Raw genomic sequence first — 23,066 nt, 5'->3', positions numbered from 1 at the left:
ATATATGTAATTATTTTAAATATATTTGTTTATTTCCTACAGAACTTTATTCAAGAGTGCACATATCAACAAAATCTGAAGACATACAAGAGTGCTGATGACAGTCAAGTAAACGCAACAATATATTCTGTAGTATTCTTGAAATGCAGTATGCTAAAAATGATAAGTGAATAGATACACAAACAAAAAAACATAACTGCAGATAATAGAAATAGAAATATGAAAGACTCTTCCTATTAAAATAGAGGTGCTTATATTGTCATTGTAGCAAATAATATCTTTTTGTGGTGATTAACGTATAGTGGAATTAACACATGAAAACTATTCCACTCTGTTTCATTAACATTTCCACAAAAAAACCTACCAGGAAGAATTTATGCCCGGGAGGTTTTTATGTCTTAATTCATTTTCGTTGTCGTTGTTGTTATTTATGCCAACGCCATTTCTGCCATTATTTAAACTATCTCAGTCTGCACTCTTCTCTGAGGTCGAAGGTCAGGGCTGACCACAGAGCAGCATCCCTGACAGTGTGCATACTTGATGACTAAGCAGCACTTTCAACTCAAGATGACCTTGTGCTGCCTTCTTCCTCTGGTCTAAATCCTGTTAAAAGCAACTGCGTTTGGGGAGGCTCATTTAATATCCTGTAATAGTCTTTGGCGCCCTCCAGTGGTCTTTGAAGGGACTTGAATTAGGGTCAGGTGGAAAGTCAGCTGATTCCACCACAAACAGGAAGGGGAAGTCATAGTTATCAAAGTAGTTATGCACAGACAGCTAACATATTTGTGCATTTGTTATATTTAAGACAAAAGGCTTGGAACTCAAAAGATGTTCGGCGGAGACGATGAAGACGGGGACTTCTTGTCTCCCACGGGAGGGTGAGTGTGTTTGCTAAGCCAATGCTCTTAGGTTGCGAGCTAACTAGCCTAGCATCATTTGGCCAGAGTTAGCTAGCTGTTGTCCTGTATGTGCCAAATTTCAATTAAAATATGACAATTTATTGCGACCTTATTTGTGATTTTAGAAAACAAGTGAATTCCTTGTCGACTCTTATTACATTTTTTCACAGTGAAGCACACACTTAAGGAAATGTCTTAATATTTAATTTTTTGCTCATCACTGTGCTTCTACTGAAATGCCCAGAAAAACACTGTGAACAAGTTCAGACAGATGAGCTTTTATGTAATTTAAGTTCTCAGAAGAGCACAAGCCGATTAGAAAATCAGTTCTGATGTTTATGGAAGTACTTCCTACCATGTAATTAAACCCTCAGTAGACTGATGGACCTTTGATGAGACTTCATGTTTCTAAATAAGAAAGCGGAACATTCCAGGAAAGTTAAGAATTAGCTACATGTACGACTATTTTACCGTGTAAAAGTAAACAGCCACAACGTATTTTCATCCTACGGAGAATTAAAGTGGCTAGTTCATGGACACACTTCCACTGATTTCATATGGACTGTATCTCTGGTTTGGTAAGTTAACACGTCATCCTGTCTCCACTAACTTTGTCTGTTTTTGAGGTTCAATATCACTGTCTTATTAACCAAAGCCCAGTTATCAAAACGCATTGCTTTACGACTGACTCCGAGCACTCAAAGATTGTTAGAATATAGAATATTCTATAATAAAAAGATCTAATTATTTAATTTGCTGAAATGAATGTTTTTTTCTTGTGAAGTTATGTATTTTCTATGTTCGTGTGTGTTTACTTATTGAAAGTCACCTAAAATGGAGGTTAGTGTGATGTTGGACATTTGAGGAATCCAAACTGTGATCCTCTTGTTATACTCATACTGACATACTCAGTTACTATTAATATACCTTGACTTTCAAGTACGAGGCATTCAGTTCCAGCTTTGCCATATTTTCAGTCTTACAGCCGTGTTGTGCTTTCTGGCCCTGCATGACCATTGTGTGACAGCAGCACAGTGTGTATGTGCTGGTGGAATAAGCAGCCAGTGTTGGGCCTGTTTCAGAGGGAGGAGTGTTACGGGGGATAATTCCTCTCACATGCTGCCTGTTAGAGGAGTAAGGTGAAGGCTTCTGCCACAGCCCATCTCTGCTCAGTGGATACCCAGCACTAAGTCGGACCTCCTCAGTTTCTTCCTCTGCTATGCTGTTGAATCTGCCACAGTGGTGTGACTGCACCGGGGACCAAGAGATCAGGGGCAGCCCGGGATAGAAGCGTCAGAACGTACACTAGAAGGATTTTGACTCACACATGCAAACGGACTGCCCCTCCTCATCCCCGTTCCTTACCATCGGGGATGAGGGCCTCAAGGCTTTCAACATGTCCGTTCTGGGAGATAACAGTGATTACCAGTGGAAGGAGTTCCAGGGGTCAGTACAGTTAGCTGGGCAATTTTTCAAGACTAGACTTGTTTTTTGAAAACCACAGAAGCTTGAAATGTTCGTTTAGCCTTGCAGATTTGATCGCATCTGTTGAAAATAATCCGATTGGTGCCTGTGACTCCTCTTGTAGTTGTAGTGATGTTGCAGTATGTGTTGATTTGTTGTTTTTGCTGCTTCTCTTAATTTCAACACGTCAACTTGGGTTCTGAAAAGCTGTGATTATTTCTAATTAATTCCTTTCTGACATCTTATAGCCCAAATGATTCAGTTATAACAGTTTAACCCATACATACAGTGCATATTTTTAATGACTTTGTGCAGATAGAATAATGTATCCCACTGTGTAACTGACTTTTGAGTCTTTCTTATATTAAAATTGCGTTAGGGGTTGAAGTGTGGGGCGGCAGTTGCTCCTGAGACCCCTACATGTAGAGGAAAGGCTTGCATTAGCAGCTTTAGACTTGGGAATGATGTTAGATATGGTGCCAGAGGCCGTATCTTCCATCCATCCATTTTCTATACCGCTTATCCATCAGGGTCACGGGGGGAGCTGGAGTCTATCCCAGCTGACTATGGCGAGAGACGGGGTACACCCTGGACTGGTCGCCAGTCAATTGCGGGGCTGACACACAAAGACAGACAACCACACACTCTCACACTCACACCTAGGGGCAATTTAGAGTAGCCAATTAACCTAATGTGCATGTTTTTGGTATTGTGGGAGGAAGCCAGAGTACCCGGAGAAAACCCACGCAGGCACAGGGAGAACATGCAAACTCCACATAGAAGAGCCCAGACCGGGATTCAAACTTGGAACCCTGCTAACCACTGCACCGCCCAGGCCATATCTTATTTTATCTTATTTATTCTATGAGTGTAATCGCACATTTCATGGCCAACCTATTCATATCGAGACCATCTTTCCACTTTTTATTTCTTGCAGGGCTAAGCTGGCCTCCTTGTTTGGACTAGACCAGCAGGCCAGTCAGGGAAACGAGTCGTTCCAGTACACAGCACCGAAACAGCCCAGAAAGAGTTCCACTTCTGGTGAGACAGAGACATGAGAGACACTCAGATTTAGCCACAATGTGGAGGCTGAACTGAAAATATCTTTTGTCCGTTCACAGCACCAGCTGCCCAGAAATCAGCTCCTCCACCTGGAGCTCCTGCAGTGTTATTTGCCACAGCAGTCCAGACCTTCAGATAGTGAGGACCCTGCTTTAATGTTTTTTTTATTATTATTGTTGAAATTTTCAACTTTCTTAATGTATTCTCTAAATGTAATAAGTCTGTAGGCTGCAACTATTCGCTCCCAGCAAGAAACATTTTTTGTAAAGCTTGAACTGCATAAATCCAGTCACAACTCCCCAAATCATCTTATACCAAGTCAAGTGAAAAGCTTTTCTGCCATTGCAGTATTAATGGACAGTATGTGAAGCAGGGCAAGCTGGGAGCAGCCGTGCTGGGAAACCACACAACAAAAGAGGTTGGAGCTTTGCTAATTGGTCACTTGTTTCAGATTATTTTGTGACTTTAGATTTTTTTTTTTTAATGAATAATGCACCTCTGCTTTTCTCCAGTACAAGCTGCTTCTGTACTTGAGCCAACAGAAACAAGTGACTGCTGCCAAGATTCACGTGGGCTTTGTTTTCACGGTAAACAATGACACAACGATGTTGAATACATACGGAGCTTAAGATTACAATAGGATGTTTCTCATAGTTCCAATAGTGTGCATTTTCTTGATAAGCAAAGAAGTTTGTCAAGCAGTTTAGATCTACGTGAGCTCGAGGTTTCTTCTCTGTCAGCTCCAGTAAGAACTAGTCTGCATCTTTACAAATACAGTGCTTTTAATTGTTCTGGCTATGGGACATCTTTGGGGATGAGCTGTGTTCATAGTATGAAGTATTCTGCGTTGTCTATACAATGTCCTATTTTGTATGTTGTAGAAAAATAGAATGTAAAGACAAGGAGAATGGGAAGCCCAAATACATTTTTCTCAAAAAACATAAACAGTGTGGATCCTATGCTTTCACTTCACATCTTTCAACCTGTCATATATGAAAATATCAAGCAAAATATGAAATAAAACTTTCATTGCATGTGAAGATCATTTCCTTTTAAAATATGTTGTTGTCTTTTGAAATATATTGATTGATTATAATGAAAAGATTTTATAAAGTCTCCATGTCAGTCTTTCACTGTCACCTAGATTAATAATTGTAAACACAAAAACAGAACAACATATCAAAGCTCATGACACTCCAGACTGTATAAACTGTAAACCTTGGAGCAAGTTGCTGTACAAATGAGCAGATTGCTAATTCTGAGCATGTGATTTTTCTCTCCTGCAGGTACAGCCAAACAATTACTGCACTTTTTATGATGACCAGAGGCAGAACTGGTCCCTGATGTTCGAATCAGATAAAGCTTCATCGGACTTCTGCAAAGAGGTTAGAGGCGCAGAGGAAGACCCTTCACTGAGCTTGTGATTGTTGTTTGACTGGCAACGTGTGCGACTAAGCAAAAGCCCTTTATCGTTCAGACACTACATTAGATACAAGCGTTCACCAAATTGCATGTGCTTTGTCGTTTATTTGATGACGACGTCTTTCCTTTTGATGTGCATCAGGTATGTTTGGCCAAAGCGAACTGCACAGCCTCCTTAGATGCTGTGCTGGTTCAGGATCTGAGTCTTGGTGATGGCCAGGCGGTGGAAAATGGAGACTCTCTGGAGGTGGTGTACACAGGCTGGCTCCTGCAAAACCACGCCATCGGACAGGTAACGCACACTTGCATCATTATTTTGCCAGTTTGATCATTTTGTCGCCAGTGCCGTTGAATTTTCTCGACTTGATGGCACACGACTCATCGAATCTTAACTGTCATTTCAGATGTTTGACACCAACCAGAACAAGGATAAGTTGCTGCGACTGAAAGTTGGAGCTGGGAAAGTGATCAAAGTTAGTCACAACACTAAATGAGAATAGCAGCTTAAGTTCAATTTTCTTTCACATCCAAACATGATCAACATGCTCGGACACCTCGAGTTAGTGTATTCAGAAGGCAAGTGGAGGACAGAGAGAAATGATACTGATAATGTGGATGTGATGATTGGTCATTTTGCCCAGAAACATTTGAACTTGTTTGCTTTGTGCTTCTGTGTTGAATCTGTGCTGTATGATGTGCAAAGCATCAACAGTATGAAATGTATTTAATTAAAAATAATAAGAAATCAAACAGGTAGTTTAATCCCTGGCCTGTGCAGTGTACTTGGCAAAATGTCTTGACTGCATCATGTTCATCATCATCACTGTCATGTTATTACCTCCTTGTCTGGGTGAGCAGGGCTGGGAGGAAGGGATGCTTGGGATGAAGAAGGCAGGCCGTCGTCTCATTGTCATCCCACCCAACCTGGCTTACGGATCCAAAGGAGTCCCCAACCGTGTCCCGCCTAACAGCACGCTTATTTTTGAGGCGGAACTTCGACGGGTAACGCTCAACGAACCATTTTCTTCGTCCTTCCCTTATCTGCTTTTAGGTTTGACCTGTTCATCTTAATGTCACATAAATGCTTCATTCCCTTCGTTTATGTCTTCAAAGAGCTGCCGTTTCTGGTGCTTTTTCTCCTAGTTGCTTGCAATGTTGGTAAATTATGAATTGAAGCTTATTCTGTTTGTCTTGTACTTTAGGTGAAGTTTTCCAAGGACAGTGGGTCTGATCAGGCCAGTGCCAGCTCCAGAGACTCTGCTGCTCCCTCCCCTGCTCCTTCCCCAGCCCCCAGTGTGGAGAGTCTGGCCCCAGAGCCCCAAGTACAGACAACCACCTCAGGTCCAGGCATGCCAGGGTGAGATTTAAGCCTCAGGAAATTGTTAACAGCATTATCCTTAATTCTTTTGTCACATAAGCTAATTTCTCACTGACCTTCTCTTTGTTTTCACAGAGAGCCACCACTTCGCGCAAAGTCAAACTCACTAAGTGAACAGCTGGCGGTAAGCTCCCTCTCTGCCATGTTTCCATATTAACAAAACACTTTGATATGAATTTTATTCAATTATTTTGCAGTTTTAGTGAAGGGGGCTTTCTTTTTCTAACTTCAGAATCCTGACGCCACAAAAGCCAAGCTGATTTCTCGCATGGCAAAGATGGGCCAGCCCATGTTGCCCTTTCTGACGGGAGTAGCCAGCCAGCCCGAATCCAGCGACTCGGAACTTGAGGTGCGTTTTCAGAATCTGCAGATGTAAAGAATAATTCTGCTGATATTCTGTAGCTTTCTCTTGTCAACAAATTCAATGAAAAGACCAGAAAAAAAGCAGCAGTGACTGTATTCTACTGACAAGTATTTTCCAAAGTCTGCTTATGTTCATGATAAGGAAGGAACACTTCAAAAGTAATATCAGTGTGACTCAGTCCCTCATATGCCTGGCTGCTAAAAGTACCCACTAGAGCACCAAATACGGGTTAATCCACTGCTGAAAATAGTCTCAGCAAATGCATCATTTCCTCCCATTTGCTTTTTGCTCAAAAAAACTACAGTTATCAGCTGTTTTAGAAAATTATTTAACCTCTTTGTTTGCTGGAGGAGGTGGGCTGCTCTGTTTTTTTTTTTAATATTAATAAATGCCTTTTTAATATAAATTTGCTCTCTGGCCTAAGGCTTAGGATGGGTTGAAACAGTACATGGCATGATGAACTGTTTTCAATCTGAGAAATGCCTATTTGGAAAGAAATGTTCATCTTAAGGACAGCATGTGTTAATATGTGTGTTTCATCAAAATACTGTTATGCATGTTAGATTACAGGTCAAAAACATGTTTAAGTGTACAGAAACCAATAGTTTCCGCACAACAACTAAGCATTTCTAGGCCTTTTTCCTGAAACTGAAGACGCTAACCATTTGATATTCACACCCGTGCTTGTCCTACTGTGACATGTCAAAATGTGTTCTGTGAAAAAGAATATTGTTTTTATTTCTTGGAGCACAGCCTGTCCTCCAGCCAGAAACCAAGATATTTATAATAGGCATCACGTGGTGTCCCACTAAAACCAGAAATATTTACTTCAGGCGAACTGTCTTTTGAGAACGGCATTTTGCTTTATTTGACATTAACAGTAATTCAAGAACAGTTGAAGTTAGCTGTACAGAGCATCAGAACACAGACATGACAGAGTCTCTGCCACGATACGTTGATTTCCAGGACACCAGTGGCAGCAGAGTGAAGGATCGGCCGGCGGCTCCTTCCCCAGTGCAGATATCCGCTGCTGCTCCAGCTTCAGCACACGGTAAGCATCGTCCACCTGCTCATGTACGCGTTCTCTCTGCAGCAGAACGCTTCTGATGGTGTACAGGATGCTTTTACGGTTTCTTTTATGAATTCCTGAAATTTGATCTGTTAAATTGTTTTCCTGCAGTACATCCTCATCCTCATCCTCACACAGCTCCACCTTCTGCCTTAGTTCCCGTTATGACCACTGTTGGCTCACAGCCTGGGCTTCCAGGCAGCAGCCATGCCTTTCAGGTGAGATTTCACCGCATTTTGTAATAATCATCACCAGTATACATGAACAAATCTGGTAATATCTCTTTATGTTATTGCATGATGTTGTTTCATAGCCTTACTCGTTCACACAGACCCCTGTGGCTCCATCGCAGCTGCAGCCTGTTGGCCAGGTCTACCCTGCACAAACTGTCCCATACATGGGTGAGAGCATATGATTCAATTACAAGGAAACCCTAAGTGTTAGCTTTATATAGAGGGTTGTATAGTGTGACTTATGGTTGTTCAAGTCCATTTTGAGTTTGTGTGTATGTTTATGTGGTGAAACTGTTACAAATTACACACTATTGTTATTGTGTTGCTTTGCCCAGGCTCCAGCGATGTGACGTCCTTCCTGATGACAGAGGCCCGACAGCACAACACAGAGATCCGGTTATCTGTTGGAAAAGTAGCAGACAAAGTGGATCAACTGGCCTCAAAGGTATAGACTGCATGTGCAAGAACATGTTCATGAAGCTGCTTTAACAGAAAGAGATACATGGGGTTCAGGTCTTCCTTTCACTTTTACAGATAGACGACCTTCAAAGGCAGGGAGGTCTTTCCATGGGCGTGTCCAGTATGTCAATGGAAACCTCCATGATAATGCATAACATCCAAAGAATTGTCCAGGTAGGCCCCTGAATAGTACAATGCCTTGTGTTTTATTTCCTCAGCTCTTTTTACATTACATACCTTGATTTGGTTTTCTTTTGTTGCGTTGTTAGTTGTTGTCAGAAATCACAGTGTGTTCTGAAAACTCTCATTTTGTGTTTAGGAAAATGAATGTTTAAAAAAGGAAGTCTTTGAGAAAAGCTCTCGCATTGAGGAGCAAAATCGTAAGATCGGGGAGCTCATCAACCAAAACCAGAGGTGAGTGAGAAAATGTCCTACCATTATTTCTGATGTTTACATAGAAATGTATATGATCTCTCTCACTCTCATGACAATGTGCAGCTCTTAAAGCCACCATTATGTGACTTACATTATTGTTTGGTTTTTATTCCAAAGTTTTGTAATAATTTTTTTTTTTTAATTCAAAAATCCGAAAGGACAAGTGAAGGGATTTAATTGTAAGATGTGTTTTATCTAGAGATTGTTGCAAAAAAAAAAAAAAAAATCTGTTTAGTTCCTCTTCAGTGTGTAACTGAAGTAAATGTATAAAGTAAAACAACTGGTAAAAAATAAATAAATAAATACAATCACAAAAATCCAAGTACTGATTATGTCACTTTATTTAGATTTGATATTGATATAGTGGTAAGTTATAGTGGTATAGTTTTCACACCTGTTCTAATTAAATGTATCCGGTATATTACAGTACTAACATGAAAAGTGTTTGGAAGAAGCAGCTGCCGGATGCTGATTCAGAAAGTTGATTTAGTTTTATTTACTATATAAATGCATTTCAGATCATTGTGCATGTCACACTTTATTCGAGTTAATTCGAGTTCAAATACGATTTATTTGTGTAAGACCAGTTTAAAAAACTGTGGTTCAGATTGCTTTGTGGGGTTATACAGTATTAAAGCAAAAATAGCAAAACATAAGCAAGAATAATGAAAATGAGACAAAGAAGACAAGAGAGTGTAAAAATAGAAGAGTAATTAAGACTGAGAAACATTCAGGTGTCAGTATCTCCTCCACACTGTGATCTCATCTGGCTGGACTTTTGGTCTAAATAAGGTGGATGTAATGTGTTGGTGCTGTGCTCCTTCCAGGCACATGGAGCAGAGTAACCTGCTGCTGGAAAAGAGGAACGACTCCCTCAAGTCAACCAGTGAACAGAGCCAGGCCAGACTCCTGCAGGCTGAGCAGGACAAGGTGAGGATTTGTCTTTAGTGGTAAACAGGGGGTGATAGACACTGCATCTGCGATTTAACAAGTCAGAAGGTAGTAGTTTGTGGACCCAAACCGTCGCACACTCACGACTGTCATCTGATATCTCATCAATTGATCCTAAGTAAAGCCCAACTGATGCATCGATGGGATCAAAGTTTGATTTTAGTTTATCTCATGTATGATACGAGATGAGAAATGTCAAAGATGTATTGGAGGTGTTTTAGGCACAATGTTACGTGGTTTGTCCGGCAAAGAACACTTACGCATTTATTTTATAAATGTACATAAAATGTCCCACTCAGTATGCTACTTAATCCTAAATATCTGAATAAAAGGGCTCTTTGTTACTCATTTTTTTTCCATAAATGTGTAATAAATTGTTTCATTAAATGCTTCTCTCTTTGCCAACTGCTCTCTGCCTGGTTATTTATGCTGCTGTGCTGCCCTGAGGAAAATCTAGCTTTTAATGCTTTCTCTTCTCAGCATGCACTGCCTCAGGACCTGGGCTCTGGCCAGGTGAGCCTGTTTTCTCTGTGTACCTCCACAAGACTGAGGTCAAATAGTATCTGCGAAATAAGAAAAACATTACAAAATGAAATTGTGTAGGCACATCAAAAGTTTCATTTTTCTTTCCTCTGTGAGGTTGACACAAAATTTGCCATTGACAGTTAAAACGCATGCACATAAACCAGCTGGAATTAGTTTTGCAGTGATTTAGGGCCTTTTAGGGCTGTGGTAAGTATAGATGATCTCTGCAAAAGATTTCAAATTCATTTTGAATGCATTTCTTAGACCAATCAGTTAATCTGGTTTGTCATGCTTGTGATTGCTCGCCACCTCCAAATGTGCTGCACAAAGTATGGACGAACATGTGAACTACTGTTTGACCCAGATCTGACCGCTGGAATCATCCTGTTCATGTCATATTTCATCAACATTTTAACTAACTTTTCTTTCTTCTTTTCCCTTCCTGTCTCCTTTTCCATCGGTCTACACTGCAGTATTTTTCTCCCACAGGGTCACGCTGCTCACACCACTAGCATCAGTAGCCACCCATCCAGGTTGTCACTGTCTCTGTGGCCTGGGTATTACTTTACTTTACTGCAGACAGACACTGCTACATCTCGTCCTCTCACCTCTCCTCTCTGTGTCTGCCTATCCATCAGGTTCGTCTGACAGAGGATCTGGCTTCGTCCACAGCCCGCCTGTCTCAGTTGCAGTTAGAAGCTTCGGCTCACCAGCAGAAGGCCGTGGAGCTGCAGACTAAACTGAGCTCAGCACTGCAGGACAGTGAGGGCCACAGCCAACGTGTCACTGTCCTGGAAACACAGCTGGAAGGTTTGCACTGATGTTGTTTTCATTGCTCTGGAAAATTGGAGAAATTTTTATTTGATCTTTTGATTTGAACATTTGAGAAAGTCTTGTCGCAAAAGTTTTTCAAATAGCTCTTGTCATTTTTCATGCGGAGATGGGTAGCTGGGGGACTGGTCTTCCCTTCCAGGAATTGGAGGAGGCTATGAAAGTCTTGAATTTCCCTCGGGATCAATAAAGTATTTATCTCTATCTATCTATCTATATTATTAGATTTACTGGAGTTAAAACTATTGCAGCCTTAAACAACGGTACTGCAATAATTAGAACCTCTGCCTTCTTTAATGTAAATGGGGTTGACAATAACTTTGAATTAAGTGTATGTAGTCAACTCACATAGCCAATCCTTTGTCCTGTTCTTCATAATATTTATTATCAAGTTAAAACAAACAAACCAACCGCAGGATTTAATGTCTGGAGATCTATCATTTTAAAACGATTTCTAAAGCCGACCATGAGCCGTTCAGGAAATCATTTGAGTCTGAAGAATGGGGTTCACTTCTAAATATACTGATCATATACCAGATGGTAAGATTCAAATGTGTGATTGACCCTGCATTTTAACAGGACTTAAGAATGTGTTGCTTTGATAGCAATCCCGCATAAGCTTTGACAGACTGAAAAATCTTTTCTTGTGTCAAATCATCAACAGCCAAATTAAGGTAACTCCCTGTGAAGTAAAAAGTAGCTGGAGCATTACAGGCAAAAGGGAAGATCTGAGAAGGCATTGTTAGCCCAGTCCGTGTTCACTTTAAGGAAAAACTGATCTAAAAATGCTGTGTTTGTGTCTGTCAGAGCTGAAGGAGGCAGCAGAGAGGGTCCAGGCTCAGTACCGCTCAGAGAAACAAAGACGCAAGGAGATGGAGCTGAGAGTCAGCAACATGGAAGAGGAAGTGCAGGACTTAAAGACTGATAAAGAGAGCCTGGAACGAGTAAGTATACTTTATGGTTGGAACACAATTTTGGTTGTCAATAGATTTAATTTTAATTTTTGCACAGAAGTCATCATGGAGGCAAAGATGTTATTTTAAAGAACTGTTCAGGTCAAGAAAAAAATCAGGCAGGAGTTCTTTTTAAATGTGAAATAGTTTTGGTGTAAATGTTGACAGACAGCTGGTTTTGCCTCTCTTTAAGACCCTTTCAGAAAGGAAGAAGAAATGGCAGAGTGAGCGTCATCGTCGGGACGAGGAAGTGGAGGAGCTCCGCAAGAGTAGCCAGCAGGAGCTGGACAGTCTCCGGACTCTGCTTCGCAAGGCCAGGACCAGCAATGACAACGCTGCATCTGAACAGGTTGCATCCAATGAAAGGGCAAGAACATACTAAAGGATTATCAGTCACAATGTGATGGCTTAATAACTTGCAATTAATTTTCTCTCTGAACCCCTTTATGTATCCTCTTGATTGGTTAACATAAGACATTTTATAGAAGTGTTTATCTCAAATGGCTACACTGAACATACACTAATGGTATGTACCATGTATATTGCAGTTGTCTCAGCTGCAGGTGGAGCTGGAGGCGGAGTGGAAGGGGAAGTGTGAGCAGATGTTGGCCTCTGCTAAAGAGCAACACAGTAGGGAACTGGCTGAACTAACAGAGCAGAGAGATGCTCTGCAGGACAAGCTAACCCAGCTACAGGAAAAGGTAGAAAAATGTCTGTGCATGTAATCAGAAAGTGAATTAGAGAGTGTGTTTTATTGTTCATTAACTTATACAGGAACACTATTAATGTTTTACACTTGAAGAAATGTGCTAAGTCCCTAACCATTAAAAGGGAACTTTAAACATAACAGATTTAATGACGTTTGCGCAGTGACATGAAAATCCTTGTACACAATTTTTCACAGTTCAGTAGTTAATACATGTACTACAAACCCCAAAGCTCAAAAATAGAAGATGTCACAGAAACAAATATACAGAGTACCCTTGCTTTTTTTTTTGCCATTTCTGGGCTAGCTACTTAGCAGTAAAAGCAAAAGTCAATTACCTAGCTAACTACCATTCTATTTTAGCTGATTAGAAACCAGTTAATTATCCAAATGTTTTTTATTGTTTACAGAATGGCTTCACTAGTTGGATAGTAAGTTTTATGTTCAGTCCTCAAAGCAGAAGAAAAACTGAGAATATTCAAAATGGTTTTTTTTCTTTCATTAAACACAGATATATTCAGTCTGAGCAACACAGTCTAGGGAGCTCTTTGGGTCTGTATTGCTTTGGTTAACAGCAGAAACCAGAAAAAGTCTTACAGTATGATGTGTGATCGTCTTAATTTTGGCTTCTCTCGTTCTCAGGTTACAGTCCTGAAGCAGTCAAGAGATTCGGAAGAACAGAATTTGCTACAACACCATGGGCAGACTGAAGCCCTTCAGGCCCTCCAGGAAAAAGTAAGATGGATAACCAGCTGTCAGTCAGCCTGTGCCTCTAATTGATTAAATAGTCATCACTGACAGGAGATGCATTATTCAGGGGGTGCTATTCATTCCTTAGGAAAAGTATTGTTTGCTGCCTTTTACGTTCCTGGTTGCAGGAACGTAAAAGGCAGCACACACACATACTCAGTCACAGTGAGTGTGTGTTATTCTCTTTAAGTACACAGCCTTGGAGCAGCAAGGAGTAGCTGTAAGAGAGAAAATGGGGAGAAGAGTGGCTGAACTGGAGAAGAAACTGGCGGAGCAGGAAAGTACAAGAGACACCACAGCAGAGGTGAGTCATACACGATTACACACATTCACATACTCACAGATGGAACGCCGAAGTGAGGATACAGCACAATTATTCTCTCCAATTTTCCAGCATTCATGAGAAGAGTGTACTTTTGTGAATATTGAAAATGACTGCAGTAGCAAATTACTACTACCAGATCAGTATGCAAGTATGCATGAACATCCCTCTCTTAGGTGTGTGCTTTTGACCACCCACAAACAGGAAGTGACAAGCTACAGGGGATATAATATGATGAATGCTTGCACATTTCAATCCAGTTCAGCTGTCCTGCAGTAGCCATTTTTGTGGCAGACGTTACGCCATAGGGTATACCTGATAACACACCGTGCACAGTGAATCATATCCTGCATGCTGTATAGAGGGTAGGTCTTTGATTTCTGAATGGGAATCTTTCATGTTTTTCAGTATTTAATCTATAATATGATTCATATTGCTATATAAATTAACTGCTTTGAAATTGAAATTAAAGTCGTACAGCCAAAGATTCATATATTTGCAACAATTTTAAAAGTTAGTAGTTTTCTTATGAAAGTTTAAGGCCAGTGCTAATTTCTGAGCAGTCAAAGTGAGGCCGGGTTCTGTGTGTTTGTGCAGGTGAAGCGCGTGATGAACGGAGTGTTTCATTCTCTGCGAGGCGAGTTTGACCTCAGTGAGTCTTACAGTGGCCAGACTGTGCTGGGAGTGATTGTCACTACCATTAAGGTAAGGACATTTTTATCATGAAATGCTAAAGCAGCCTTTCTGTGCCAGTCTGGAATATCAGGGATGAAAGTGCCTTTGATTAATGTTCAAATTAATGAAAATCTATTGATGGAAAAAAGCTTTTAACTAATAATATGTATCACGTTATGCAGTTTTTTTGCTAGCATGTATTTTGGTGTACTTTATATATATGGATATTTGTCTTCAGAATGTAACCTTGCAGCTGCTCAGTGGAACAGAGAGATCTTCCCTGAGACCGAGCAAGAATGAAGAGGAGGGAGAAGAAGAAGAGGAGGAAGAAGAAAGTGATGATGTGCAACAAAGAGAGGAGTTGCCTCAAACGAATATACATGTGAATGGAGAGAGGGAAGTAAAAGAGGATGAAAAGAAGGAAGAAGAACCTGTGGCTGAACTGGATTCTCATCAAGTCAGTGAGACCCAGATGGATCAGGAAGCAGCAGCAGAGAAAGAGACAGAAACAATAACTGAGTCACAGCCACAAAGCAAGGCCGAGGCATTAGCAGCCAATGATCTCCATCCGGTTTCATCCAGTGAATTGAAATCGAAAGAGACGACAGTCATGGAACCTGAAGTGCAGCAAGAGCAGGCAGAACGCTCTGTTTCTACTGAGGAAAAAGACACGAACAGTTCTGCAGATCCAGAAGATGAACCTGCCGACGGACAGGAATCTGTGTCGGAAAGGAATGCTGCTGTGAGCATTGAGGTGCACAAGGAGAGCATGGACGACGGAGAACATGTAGGAGAAATGACTGCTGCTTCTCAGAAAGCCTTTGGACCCCCAGCCAACCCTCCTCCACCACCAAGTGCACCTCAGAACAGCACAGGAGAAGGCATGAGGTGAGGCCTGACATGAATGCATACCAAGTCAGATTATTGTTTGACTTGTCGGTCAACCAAATGTGCAGTCTGAGCAAAGTCTGGCATTTAGCAATCTCAGAACCGGTTTGGCTATCGTCTGAAGGTGATTTAGCCTCAGAGGGCAATGGCCAACGATTCTGCACACACAGGTATCTGTTTATGAAGTTTAGGGCTAGATTACAACAGTAACTGGACGCAGGTGATACGGAATGGCTGTTCCAAATATCAGGTGGTGCACAGCCTCACAATTTAGTGAGATTAGATAATTCTAGTAACCCCCCAGATTGGAAACTACAGGTAAGTGTGACGGCTCACAAATATATGTCACGATTTTGATTCCAAATCGATGAAATGAGCTTTCGGTTTCGATCCCTGTAATTGAAAGCAGGTTTGATGATTCCCCCCCTCAAATTTTTTTTCTCTCCTTCTTCATCTACTTGTGCGTGTCCAGCATGCATTCAAAGGAAAATAAATAAAGACAACACAGCTAGCTTACCTATAGCCCACAGCTGCACTTCCAGACACTTGTCCTGTGTGCATGAAGACCATCAACTGACTGGCTGAGCTAACTCTGACAGCATTGGAGATGTTGGGTATATTTGATTTGAGAAACTGTTGAACAACCTGAATTTGTATCTTCTGTTATTTATTGTTGGATTCCAGTGGAGTGGTGTTTTTATCGAATTGGATTTTTGGTTTTGATTGTAACCTGCAGGAAGCCCCCAGAATTAAATCAAGCAGCTATACCACTGTCTTTTTAAGAAATAATCCAAAAGTGATAGTCTAACAGTGGCATAGCCATCAGTGTTGGGGAGAGTAAAATTGAATAGTAGATTTGAAGAATTGTGATACACGTGACAAAGTATGAGTACGTTACAAACAAAAGCTTACAAATTATATCACAAATGGCATGTGTCTCAGAAAACCTTAACACAACCACTGTGTTGTTAATGTGACTGTCGACACATTCAACAACACTCAAACTTTATTTTTGGCATTTGACTTCCAATGCTTGAGCATCCTTGAATGCACCACAAAGTTTTGAAAACGATTCGCTTGCAGCTGTGATTCCAACAACCATCACCAAATGTAAAAATGACACATGTTGGATTGCAGTCTTGGAGGCCAGTATAGCTTACTGTTATTGGCCTGGTTTCATTTAACTCATTTAACTGTAGTTAAAACATATTTCTGCCCCCCTCCCCCCCCGTCTCTACTAATGCATGCATGTATTCCTGCAAACTAACTGAACTGCTGATTCTGATTGCTTCACCCCGTTTCCCTGTCTTTATTTGTCATTGTCTTTTTGTGCTTTATGCTTTTTCTACTATTCTCTCAGTCTGACTGGGGGAATGGGTGAGGAAAATGGAGAGGCACCATTTTTCAAGATTACAACTCCTGCCAACCCCCCTGCAGCACCCAGTGAGGAAGAGGAGGAGGAGGATGAGATGGTGAGGAATAATCAGCTCTCAGATGATTCAGCACTCTGAGTCAGCCTCAGCCCTTCCCTTGTCTTCAGTCTTGTTTTATTGTTGCATTATGCTGCTTTGCTGAGATTAAATCCTGTTCTGTGTTAGTTACATCCCTCAGTACAATGTTGATGGACAAAATTCATGTTTTCATTTCCCTTGTTTGTGTCCAGAGCTTGAAGGGGCGCCCCCCCCCTGCCCCGCTGTTTGGTGATGATGATGATGATGATGATGATGGTCTGGACTGGCTGAGCTGAGTTGGAACCTGAAAAAACCAGAGGTCTGCGTCTTTAATTTTCAGCACTACTACAAAAAAAAAAAAAAAAAAAAAAAAAAAGGCACATGGTGCTTTACCAGCTCCCTCTGCCTCGTGGAGCAGTCAAGGTGACGCGAGAAGGCTCTGCTGATGAACTGGACTGGATGGAGAAGTCAGACGGCCTGGCTCTGCACCTCCGTGTCATTTTGCTGGCTGACGGCTGTTGCCACGGCATCCTGAAGAACAAAGCCACATCAATTCAAATAACAAGCCTGTATTTCACAGAGGAATCAAAACAAATACTTTTCATCAATTATGTGATATCTGTTGATGATGCAGATTAATCCCAAATTTTTACATGGCACTGTAGCAGATTAGTTTGTTGAATCTGTAGTACTCCTGTAATCTGTTTTTTGTCAAACTGTATCATTACATGGTTTTTAATTATTAGCTGGCTGCTTTAAGAATAGAACTTTTACACAATTTTGCTAACCAGAAATTCATTCCAGAAAATAAATGACTTTGGAGGCATATTGTTATTCGTGTGGAATCAGTTTTGTCTGCAGTAGTTTATCATTTTTGTTTAGGTTAGCATAGGGTTTCATGATAGATATGCTTCGAACTTCTGAAACAAATAACCTTGTAGCTTTTATGTCAGTCTTTTGATTATCAAGCAAAGTGCTTTCGTTTGTCACTTATTTCTGAAATAGTTCATAATATACAGTAGACAGGATATTTTGATATGTTGTGGATGACAGCCAGGTACCAGCAGGGGGTGCTCAATCCCCTGCTAAAGCAGCAATGTTGCTAAGGAACAGAAAAGCCCACCACTAACTGCACCAGATTGCATAAAAGTGATGGCTTATAATGCATTTTATTGCAGCTGTTTGAAAGGTAAACTGTAAGTGTTTTACATGAGTTAGTGGATTAAGTTTACATGAGACCAAACCTAAATTCAAAGTAAAAATTAATGGCGCATTCTCAAATGTATCTCTTTTCTATGAGAGTACACACTGTTGAAAACATTGTTCAGTGTGGACGTGAAGCTTTATAGCAAGCTTTAGGTAACTAGACGTCTGTGTTAGAACCAGGTGTGCTCCCGATAGAACGTTCTGTCAAGAAGAAAAGCCATCAGGCTTAACTCAAAACACTGACTGTTATAAAGCACTGTTGTTCGTGTGTTTTCATCTAGTAATTTATCTAGTTAACTAGCACTGAACTGCTGACAAGACATGTTATTTCCTTCAGTACCCTTTTCTGCTGCAGCCTCCCTCTGTCGGCAGAATGATGAGCAGCCGTCCCACTCTGGATGAGGCTCATTGTCTCCGGCCTCCGTGCTCCCACACCTGCTGCTGGGAGCAGAACCTTGAGTCCTTAAAGGAATATCCTGAGAGCTGAAGGACCTTTGCTTCAGCGCTGCCTCAGCAACAGCCTCTGAAGGTGGGCACACCTGTAGCCCTACTTTTAACTGCCTGACATCTGATTGAAGTTCTGCTTTTAATTGTGATGCTGTCAGTGTAAGTCATCTGATGTACGAATTGTAATACTAGTCATCTAGCTGTCTTACTAGTCCTGTTTCCAGAGGATAAGCTTTCCAGCCCTCACTGTGGTTAATGCATCAGAGTGGACTAAAGTTGGGTCATCCATGAAGGTCCTTCCTCCTAAAGCTGAAGATGATTTTTCGGAACCTACTAACAACATTCTCATCAATAGGAGGGCTTTAACAAAAGAAGCACGAAGGCAGCATGTACCAGAATAAACTGAATCCACCCTCCCACCTGCCTTATTGTGGTGCATCCCACAGATTGTCGATCAGGCTGGGACCTGGAGAGTGTACGGGACCTTGTGGTCCTTGAGACATTCCTGAGCTGTTCTTGAAATATGGTATATTGTCCCGTTGGTGAGAGGCTGCTGCTGACAGGAAGAGCCGGTGGTTTCAGTGTTGATGATCGGGGGTAAAATGACACAACGTGACATTACATGACATATTGCAACAACATAATCTCATTCAACAAAATGGAACAATTGGATGACACATGTTTTGCACATTAACACACTATGGCATGATGTTAAGCAATACACACTGTTTTATAAAACACAGCAAGAGAGCATAAAATGACAAACAGATTCATAGTGTATTCTCTATGCAAATGTTTGCTTTCCATGTAAACTCATTTGTCTTTTTTGAGCACAGTGCTGAGTCTCCTTGATTGGCTTTCAAGGAAGTGATTTTGCTCACCACTGCTGAGATAAACACATCTGTTGAAAACAAAGGGGAAAATATGTTACAAGCAGTCAGTGTGTAACCTGTGAAGTGAATTTCTGCAATTAATTTAAACCATATGTTGTGTGTTGTTAAGAAAAAAAAAAGAAACAAACAAACAAACAAACAGGACCAGTCAAAGAAGAGGGCTCTCCTGAAGGGAACGCTTAGATAGGCAACTCCTGGTGAAGAAGGCTTCTTCCCCTCCTTAGGTCTTCCCTCTTGTTCCTGTAGGTTACCCTACCAAATTTACTGTACGTCATACACTGCAGGTCTTAAGTTTTTTTTTAAAGAGAAACAGAATAAGTTTATATATAATAATAACAGATATTCCATACAAATATTTCCTGTGGAAGTCATAGACTTTAAGGTGGCTAGTTCAGGAAACCTGGGAGATTGCAAATGGTTTGTAAATGGATTGAGTTGAAATATACCTTGAAAACAATGATTTTACAGGCAAGAACCCAAAAGAAAGAGATTTTTTTTGTAAAGGTTTGGTTACTCTGTTGTGATACAACAGAGTAACCAACATAGTTTCATGTTCATTTCTAGTCTTTATTAGCATCACTTCACTATCACTCTTTGGACTTCAGTATCTTTCTGAATAAAATCCAGTCAACGTTAGTTCTCTTTCAGTGATTCAAAACTCCTGTTATTGAAAGTGCTGATGGCTGAAGATGGTCACTCACTCAGTAGAACACGATTGCTACACAAGTCTACAGGACATGTGTGTTTTTCCATTAATACCACCTCCTGCAAGTGCAAGATGAGAAGGGGCACTGGCTTCCAAAGATGACAACTCTGATAGTTATCACAAACACAACACTTTTATAATGGGTTTATTTGGTGTTTTCAACATCTAATGTAGAGACTGGGTGTTGGTCATGTACTTGGTCACGTATCCTGATTAGCCTGGTCTCAGTACAGGAAAACTGGAATGAATTCATTCTCAGCTTCTCCTAAACAGATGAGTGAAAGAATTAAAACATGTATTATTTCATTATAGATGTATGCCAAGGATTTACACAGCTTATCAAGAGTCAAACTGTACTGTTTTGTGATTTCAGTAAGTGTTAGTAAGGGAAATTAAAATTAAAAGTACACTGCAAATCCAAAATTCAGATTGCCCAATGCTGAATGAGAAAGTAGTTCATTTATTTACTGACTGCAGTAACTTATTTCTCTACATTGTGAACCCAGACCGGAACAGATGGGATTGATTTGGAAAGAGCCTGATGAGACAAAGGGTATGTTGGAGGAGTTACCCTCCGTCTGTTTTCTCTGAGCATGGAAGGCCTTCATCTGCAGAGGACGAGGCAGACCATGTATCTTACAACCTCCACCCAATGACCGTAGCAGGCTCACACAGCCAGGTAACTGCAGACTGACAGTCGATGTCCCATTCCTCAACCATAACCCCAACATTACCAGCACCTCCATCTGTGAGGGGCTACAAGATGACATGTTCAATTTGAATTATACTCACAAAAAAGTCTACTTTGGATTTATCTTTAGCAAAAAGATGCATTTCTGATTACAGACTTATGGTTCAACATCTAAACCTGAATGCCATAAGGTGCCCTCAGGCTTGTATCAGTATAATGGCAGGAATGGGGATATTTTTTTTTTTGCCAAAGAGCACAACAGACAGCACACGCTTGACCAGGTGAGCTACCCGTGTGTCCTGCCAGTGCTTTTCTTACAGGTTTGAAGTGGTCAGGGCTCAGCTGAAAAAGGTGCTGTCATATACCTCTGAGAACCAAGCAGGAGTTAGAATCAGAATCCACTGACAGTTTTAAGTTATCTTATTATATTCACTATATTATGATTAAAAAATAGTAACTGAAGATTGTGTTTGAATCGCTGCCACCACAATCCCACTTCTGCTATTTGTGACAAAGGCATCACCAGCTAGAGATCAGACTTTGTTTCCTGTTATACATCATGCTTGGGTTTTTGTTTCTGTAGAGCACTAGGTGTTGCTGTAGAGTCAATGAACTGACGCTTAAACTGAGGCCTTTTAAAAATATTGTTAGAAATAACTGATAATTGGTATAGAGTTTGGCACAGGGTTAGTTAAAGACTGTAGAAATGGCCAAGAGTTGTTATGTTATGTGACAAGCCCTTTACTTTACCAACCTTTAAAACCTCAATAAAATTGCTTATCATGACAAGTTCACTGAATTAATGTCTTCCCTAGTTTCTAAAAGGTTCAGTCGCTCATTATGCCTTGAAAATCTGCTAAACCTAAAATTTTGGTGTTATGTCGAACTTTCCTGTCCTGTGCTGGTTACATCACATGACAATTTTTAGACCCTTGCTGTTTGCTGTAAACATTTGCAGTTTACAGCAAACAGTGAAACTTTGAAATTTTGAATTGAGGTGTGTTCCACCGAGTTACCTTTATTGCCATTGCAACAGACACTGTTAGGAGCTTGACTGGGTCAGCTCATGTAGGACAGGACAGCTTACAACACACGATGTTCTTCTTTTGAACTACTCATTTTAGATACTGATGTATTGATATGGGACAATTTGCAGTGCGCAATTTACTGCTGGCGCCAATTTAGGAAGTAATATGTTCTTCATGGTACTCCGGCTTCCTCCCACAATACCAAAAACATGCACATTAGGTTAACTGGCTACTCTACATTGCCCCTAGGTGTGAGTGTGAGAGTGTGTGGTTGTCTGTCTTTGTGTGTTGGCCCTGCGATTGACTGGCGACCAGTCCAGGGTGTACCCCGCCTCTCGCCCGTAGTCAGCTGGGATAGGCTCCAGCTCCCCCACGACCCTGATGGATAAGCGGTATAGAAAATGGATGGATGGATGGATGTTCTTCATGTGGTAACACCATCAATATATTATTTAGATTTGGATATGACAGTGCTGCTCAGCCTTATTTCAACTTTTGCCTGGTGGTCACTTGCAGTATTGCAGCAAAAAATCCCCCCCTTCAGTGCAAGGATTTTCCCCTCACACAACCATTAAAAAAGACACGTCTCTAAAATCGCTGATAGGCCACCTCAAAATGCCATGGTCAGTTATGACCCTTTAGTTAAGAGTTTTAGCTCTATGGAGATTTTGCCTTTGTAAAATATTCTTCAAGCCAAGAAAAGCGATTTAAAAATCCCTGACATTGGCTGTAAACACAAACTGCCCTGACCTTAACCATACCATGGTTGCCATGTGCTGACACTGCAGGGGAAAAAAGTGGAACGTTGTCATTGAGCAAAATTTGGTGTTTTGGACAAATCTCAATGTCCTGTCTGACAATAAGGTTGCTTTAATAACTCATTTGACACCAAGGATACAAGGAGTTTTTATTGTCATTATAATGTGTAGTACATAGAGCAATGAAACAATGTTCCTCCAGGATGCTACCTGGGGATTGGTTGGGAATGAACCACACAGGTCTAAACGCCAGGGACTTCCCGCCACTAAAAAGAACTGATGAAACCTAGTGAATAAAATCCCCTTAAGACTTAAACAGTTCAGTTGCCTCACCACCTAAAATGCTGTAACTTCATTAGCTTTAGCTTTAGCTTCCCTTTCCTGAGTAATGCGTTTTCTCAGTAACATCACTGTACGAGTGGTGTACTGATACTGGAGAAATCAACAGTTTTAAAGCTTATTGTCCATCCAGATCGGTTCATTTCTTTCACTTTTTAAAT

The 23,066-nt window shown here is 40.8% G+C and overlaps 1 protein-coding gene across 5 annotated transcripts; it reads left to right on the top strand.

The window, feature by feature from the left end:
- The first annotated feature begins 691 nt into the window (after nucleotides 1-691).
- fkbp15b (FKBP prolyl isomerase family member 15b) lies at nucleotides 692-17,663 on the top strand. Of its 5 annotated transcripts, none has more exons than XM_046385646.1 (30): nucleotides 692-878; nucleotides 3,301-3,404; nucleotides 3,485-3,563; nucleotides 3,774-3,843; nucleotides 3,938-4,012; nucleotides 4,712-4,810; nucleotides 4,990-5,139; nucleotides 5,252-5,320; nucleotides 5,706-5,849; nucleotides 6,050-6,204; nucleotides 6,301-6,349; nucleotides 6,458-6,574; nucleotides 7,556-7,640; nucleotides 7,770-7,876; nucleotides 7,990-8,059; nucleotides 8,227-8,336; nucleotides 8,426-8,524; nucleotides 8,670-8,764; nucleotides 9,613-9,715; nucleotides 10,217-10,249; nucleotides 10,900-11,071; nucleotides 11,900-12,036; nucleotides 12,239-12,412; nucleotides 12,594-12,746; nucleotides 13,394-13,486; nucleotides 13,692-13,805; nucleotides 14,421-14,528; nucleotides 14,737-15,386; nucleotides 16,747-16,858; nucleotides 17,050-17,663. In XM_046385646.1, exons 1-30 carry the CDS (start codon nucleotides 829-831, stop codon nucleotides 17,131-17,133), a joined length of 3,660 nt encoding a protein of 1,219 aa, XP_046241602.1. In that variant the 5' UTR covers nucleotides 692-828; the 3' UTR covers nucleotides 17,134-17,663. The 5 variants fall into 5 exon arrangements, with proteins under 5 accessions (XP_046241602.1, XP_046241600.1, XP_046241601.1 ...); XM_046385644.1 differs by having other exon boundaries at nucleotides 7,972-8,059; XM_046385645.1 differs by having other exon boundaries at nucleotides 693-878; nucleotides 7,972-8,059; nucleotides 12,239-12,394.
- Nucleotides 17,664-23,066: the final 5,403 nt, after the last annotated feature.

The sequence above is a fragment of the Scatophagus argus genome, chromosome 4, assembly GCF_020382885.2.
Source record: "Scatophagus argus isolate fScaArg1 chromosome 4, fScaArg1.pri, whole genome shotgun sequence".
Lineage (NCBI taxonomy): Eukaryota > Metazoa > Chordata > Actinopteri > Scatophagidae > Scatophagus > Scatophagus argus.
The sequence above is the reverse complement of the archived record's forward strand: the minus strand, read 5'-3'. Positions and strand labels throughout refer to the sequence as shown.

Bases quoted from the DNA above. Each gene is read 5' to 3' on its own strand.
- fkbp15b (XM_046385644.1), top strand. From the start codon at position 829: ATGTTCGGCGGAGACGATGAAGACGGGGACTTCTTGTCTCCCACGGGA. The intron at 7,641-7,769 runs GTAAGCATCGTC...GTTTTCCTGCAG, and splicing joins TGCTCCAGCTTCAGCACACG to TACATCCTCATCCTCATCCT. The intron at 8,525-8,669 runs GTAGGCCCCTGA...TTTTGTGTTTAG, and splicing joins ACATCCAAAGAATTGTCCAG to GAAAATGAATGTTTAAAAAA.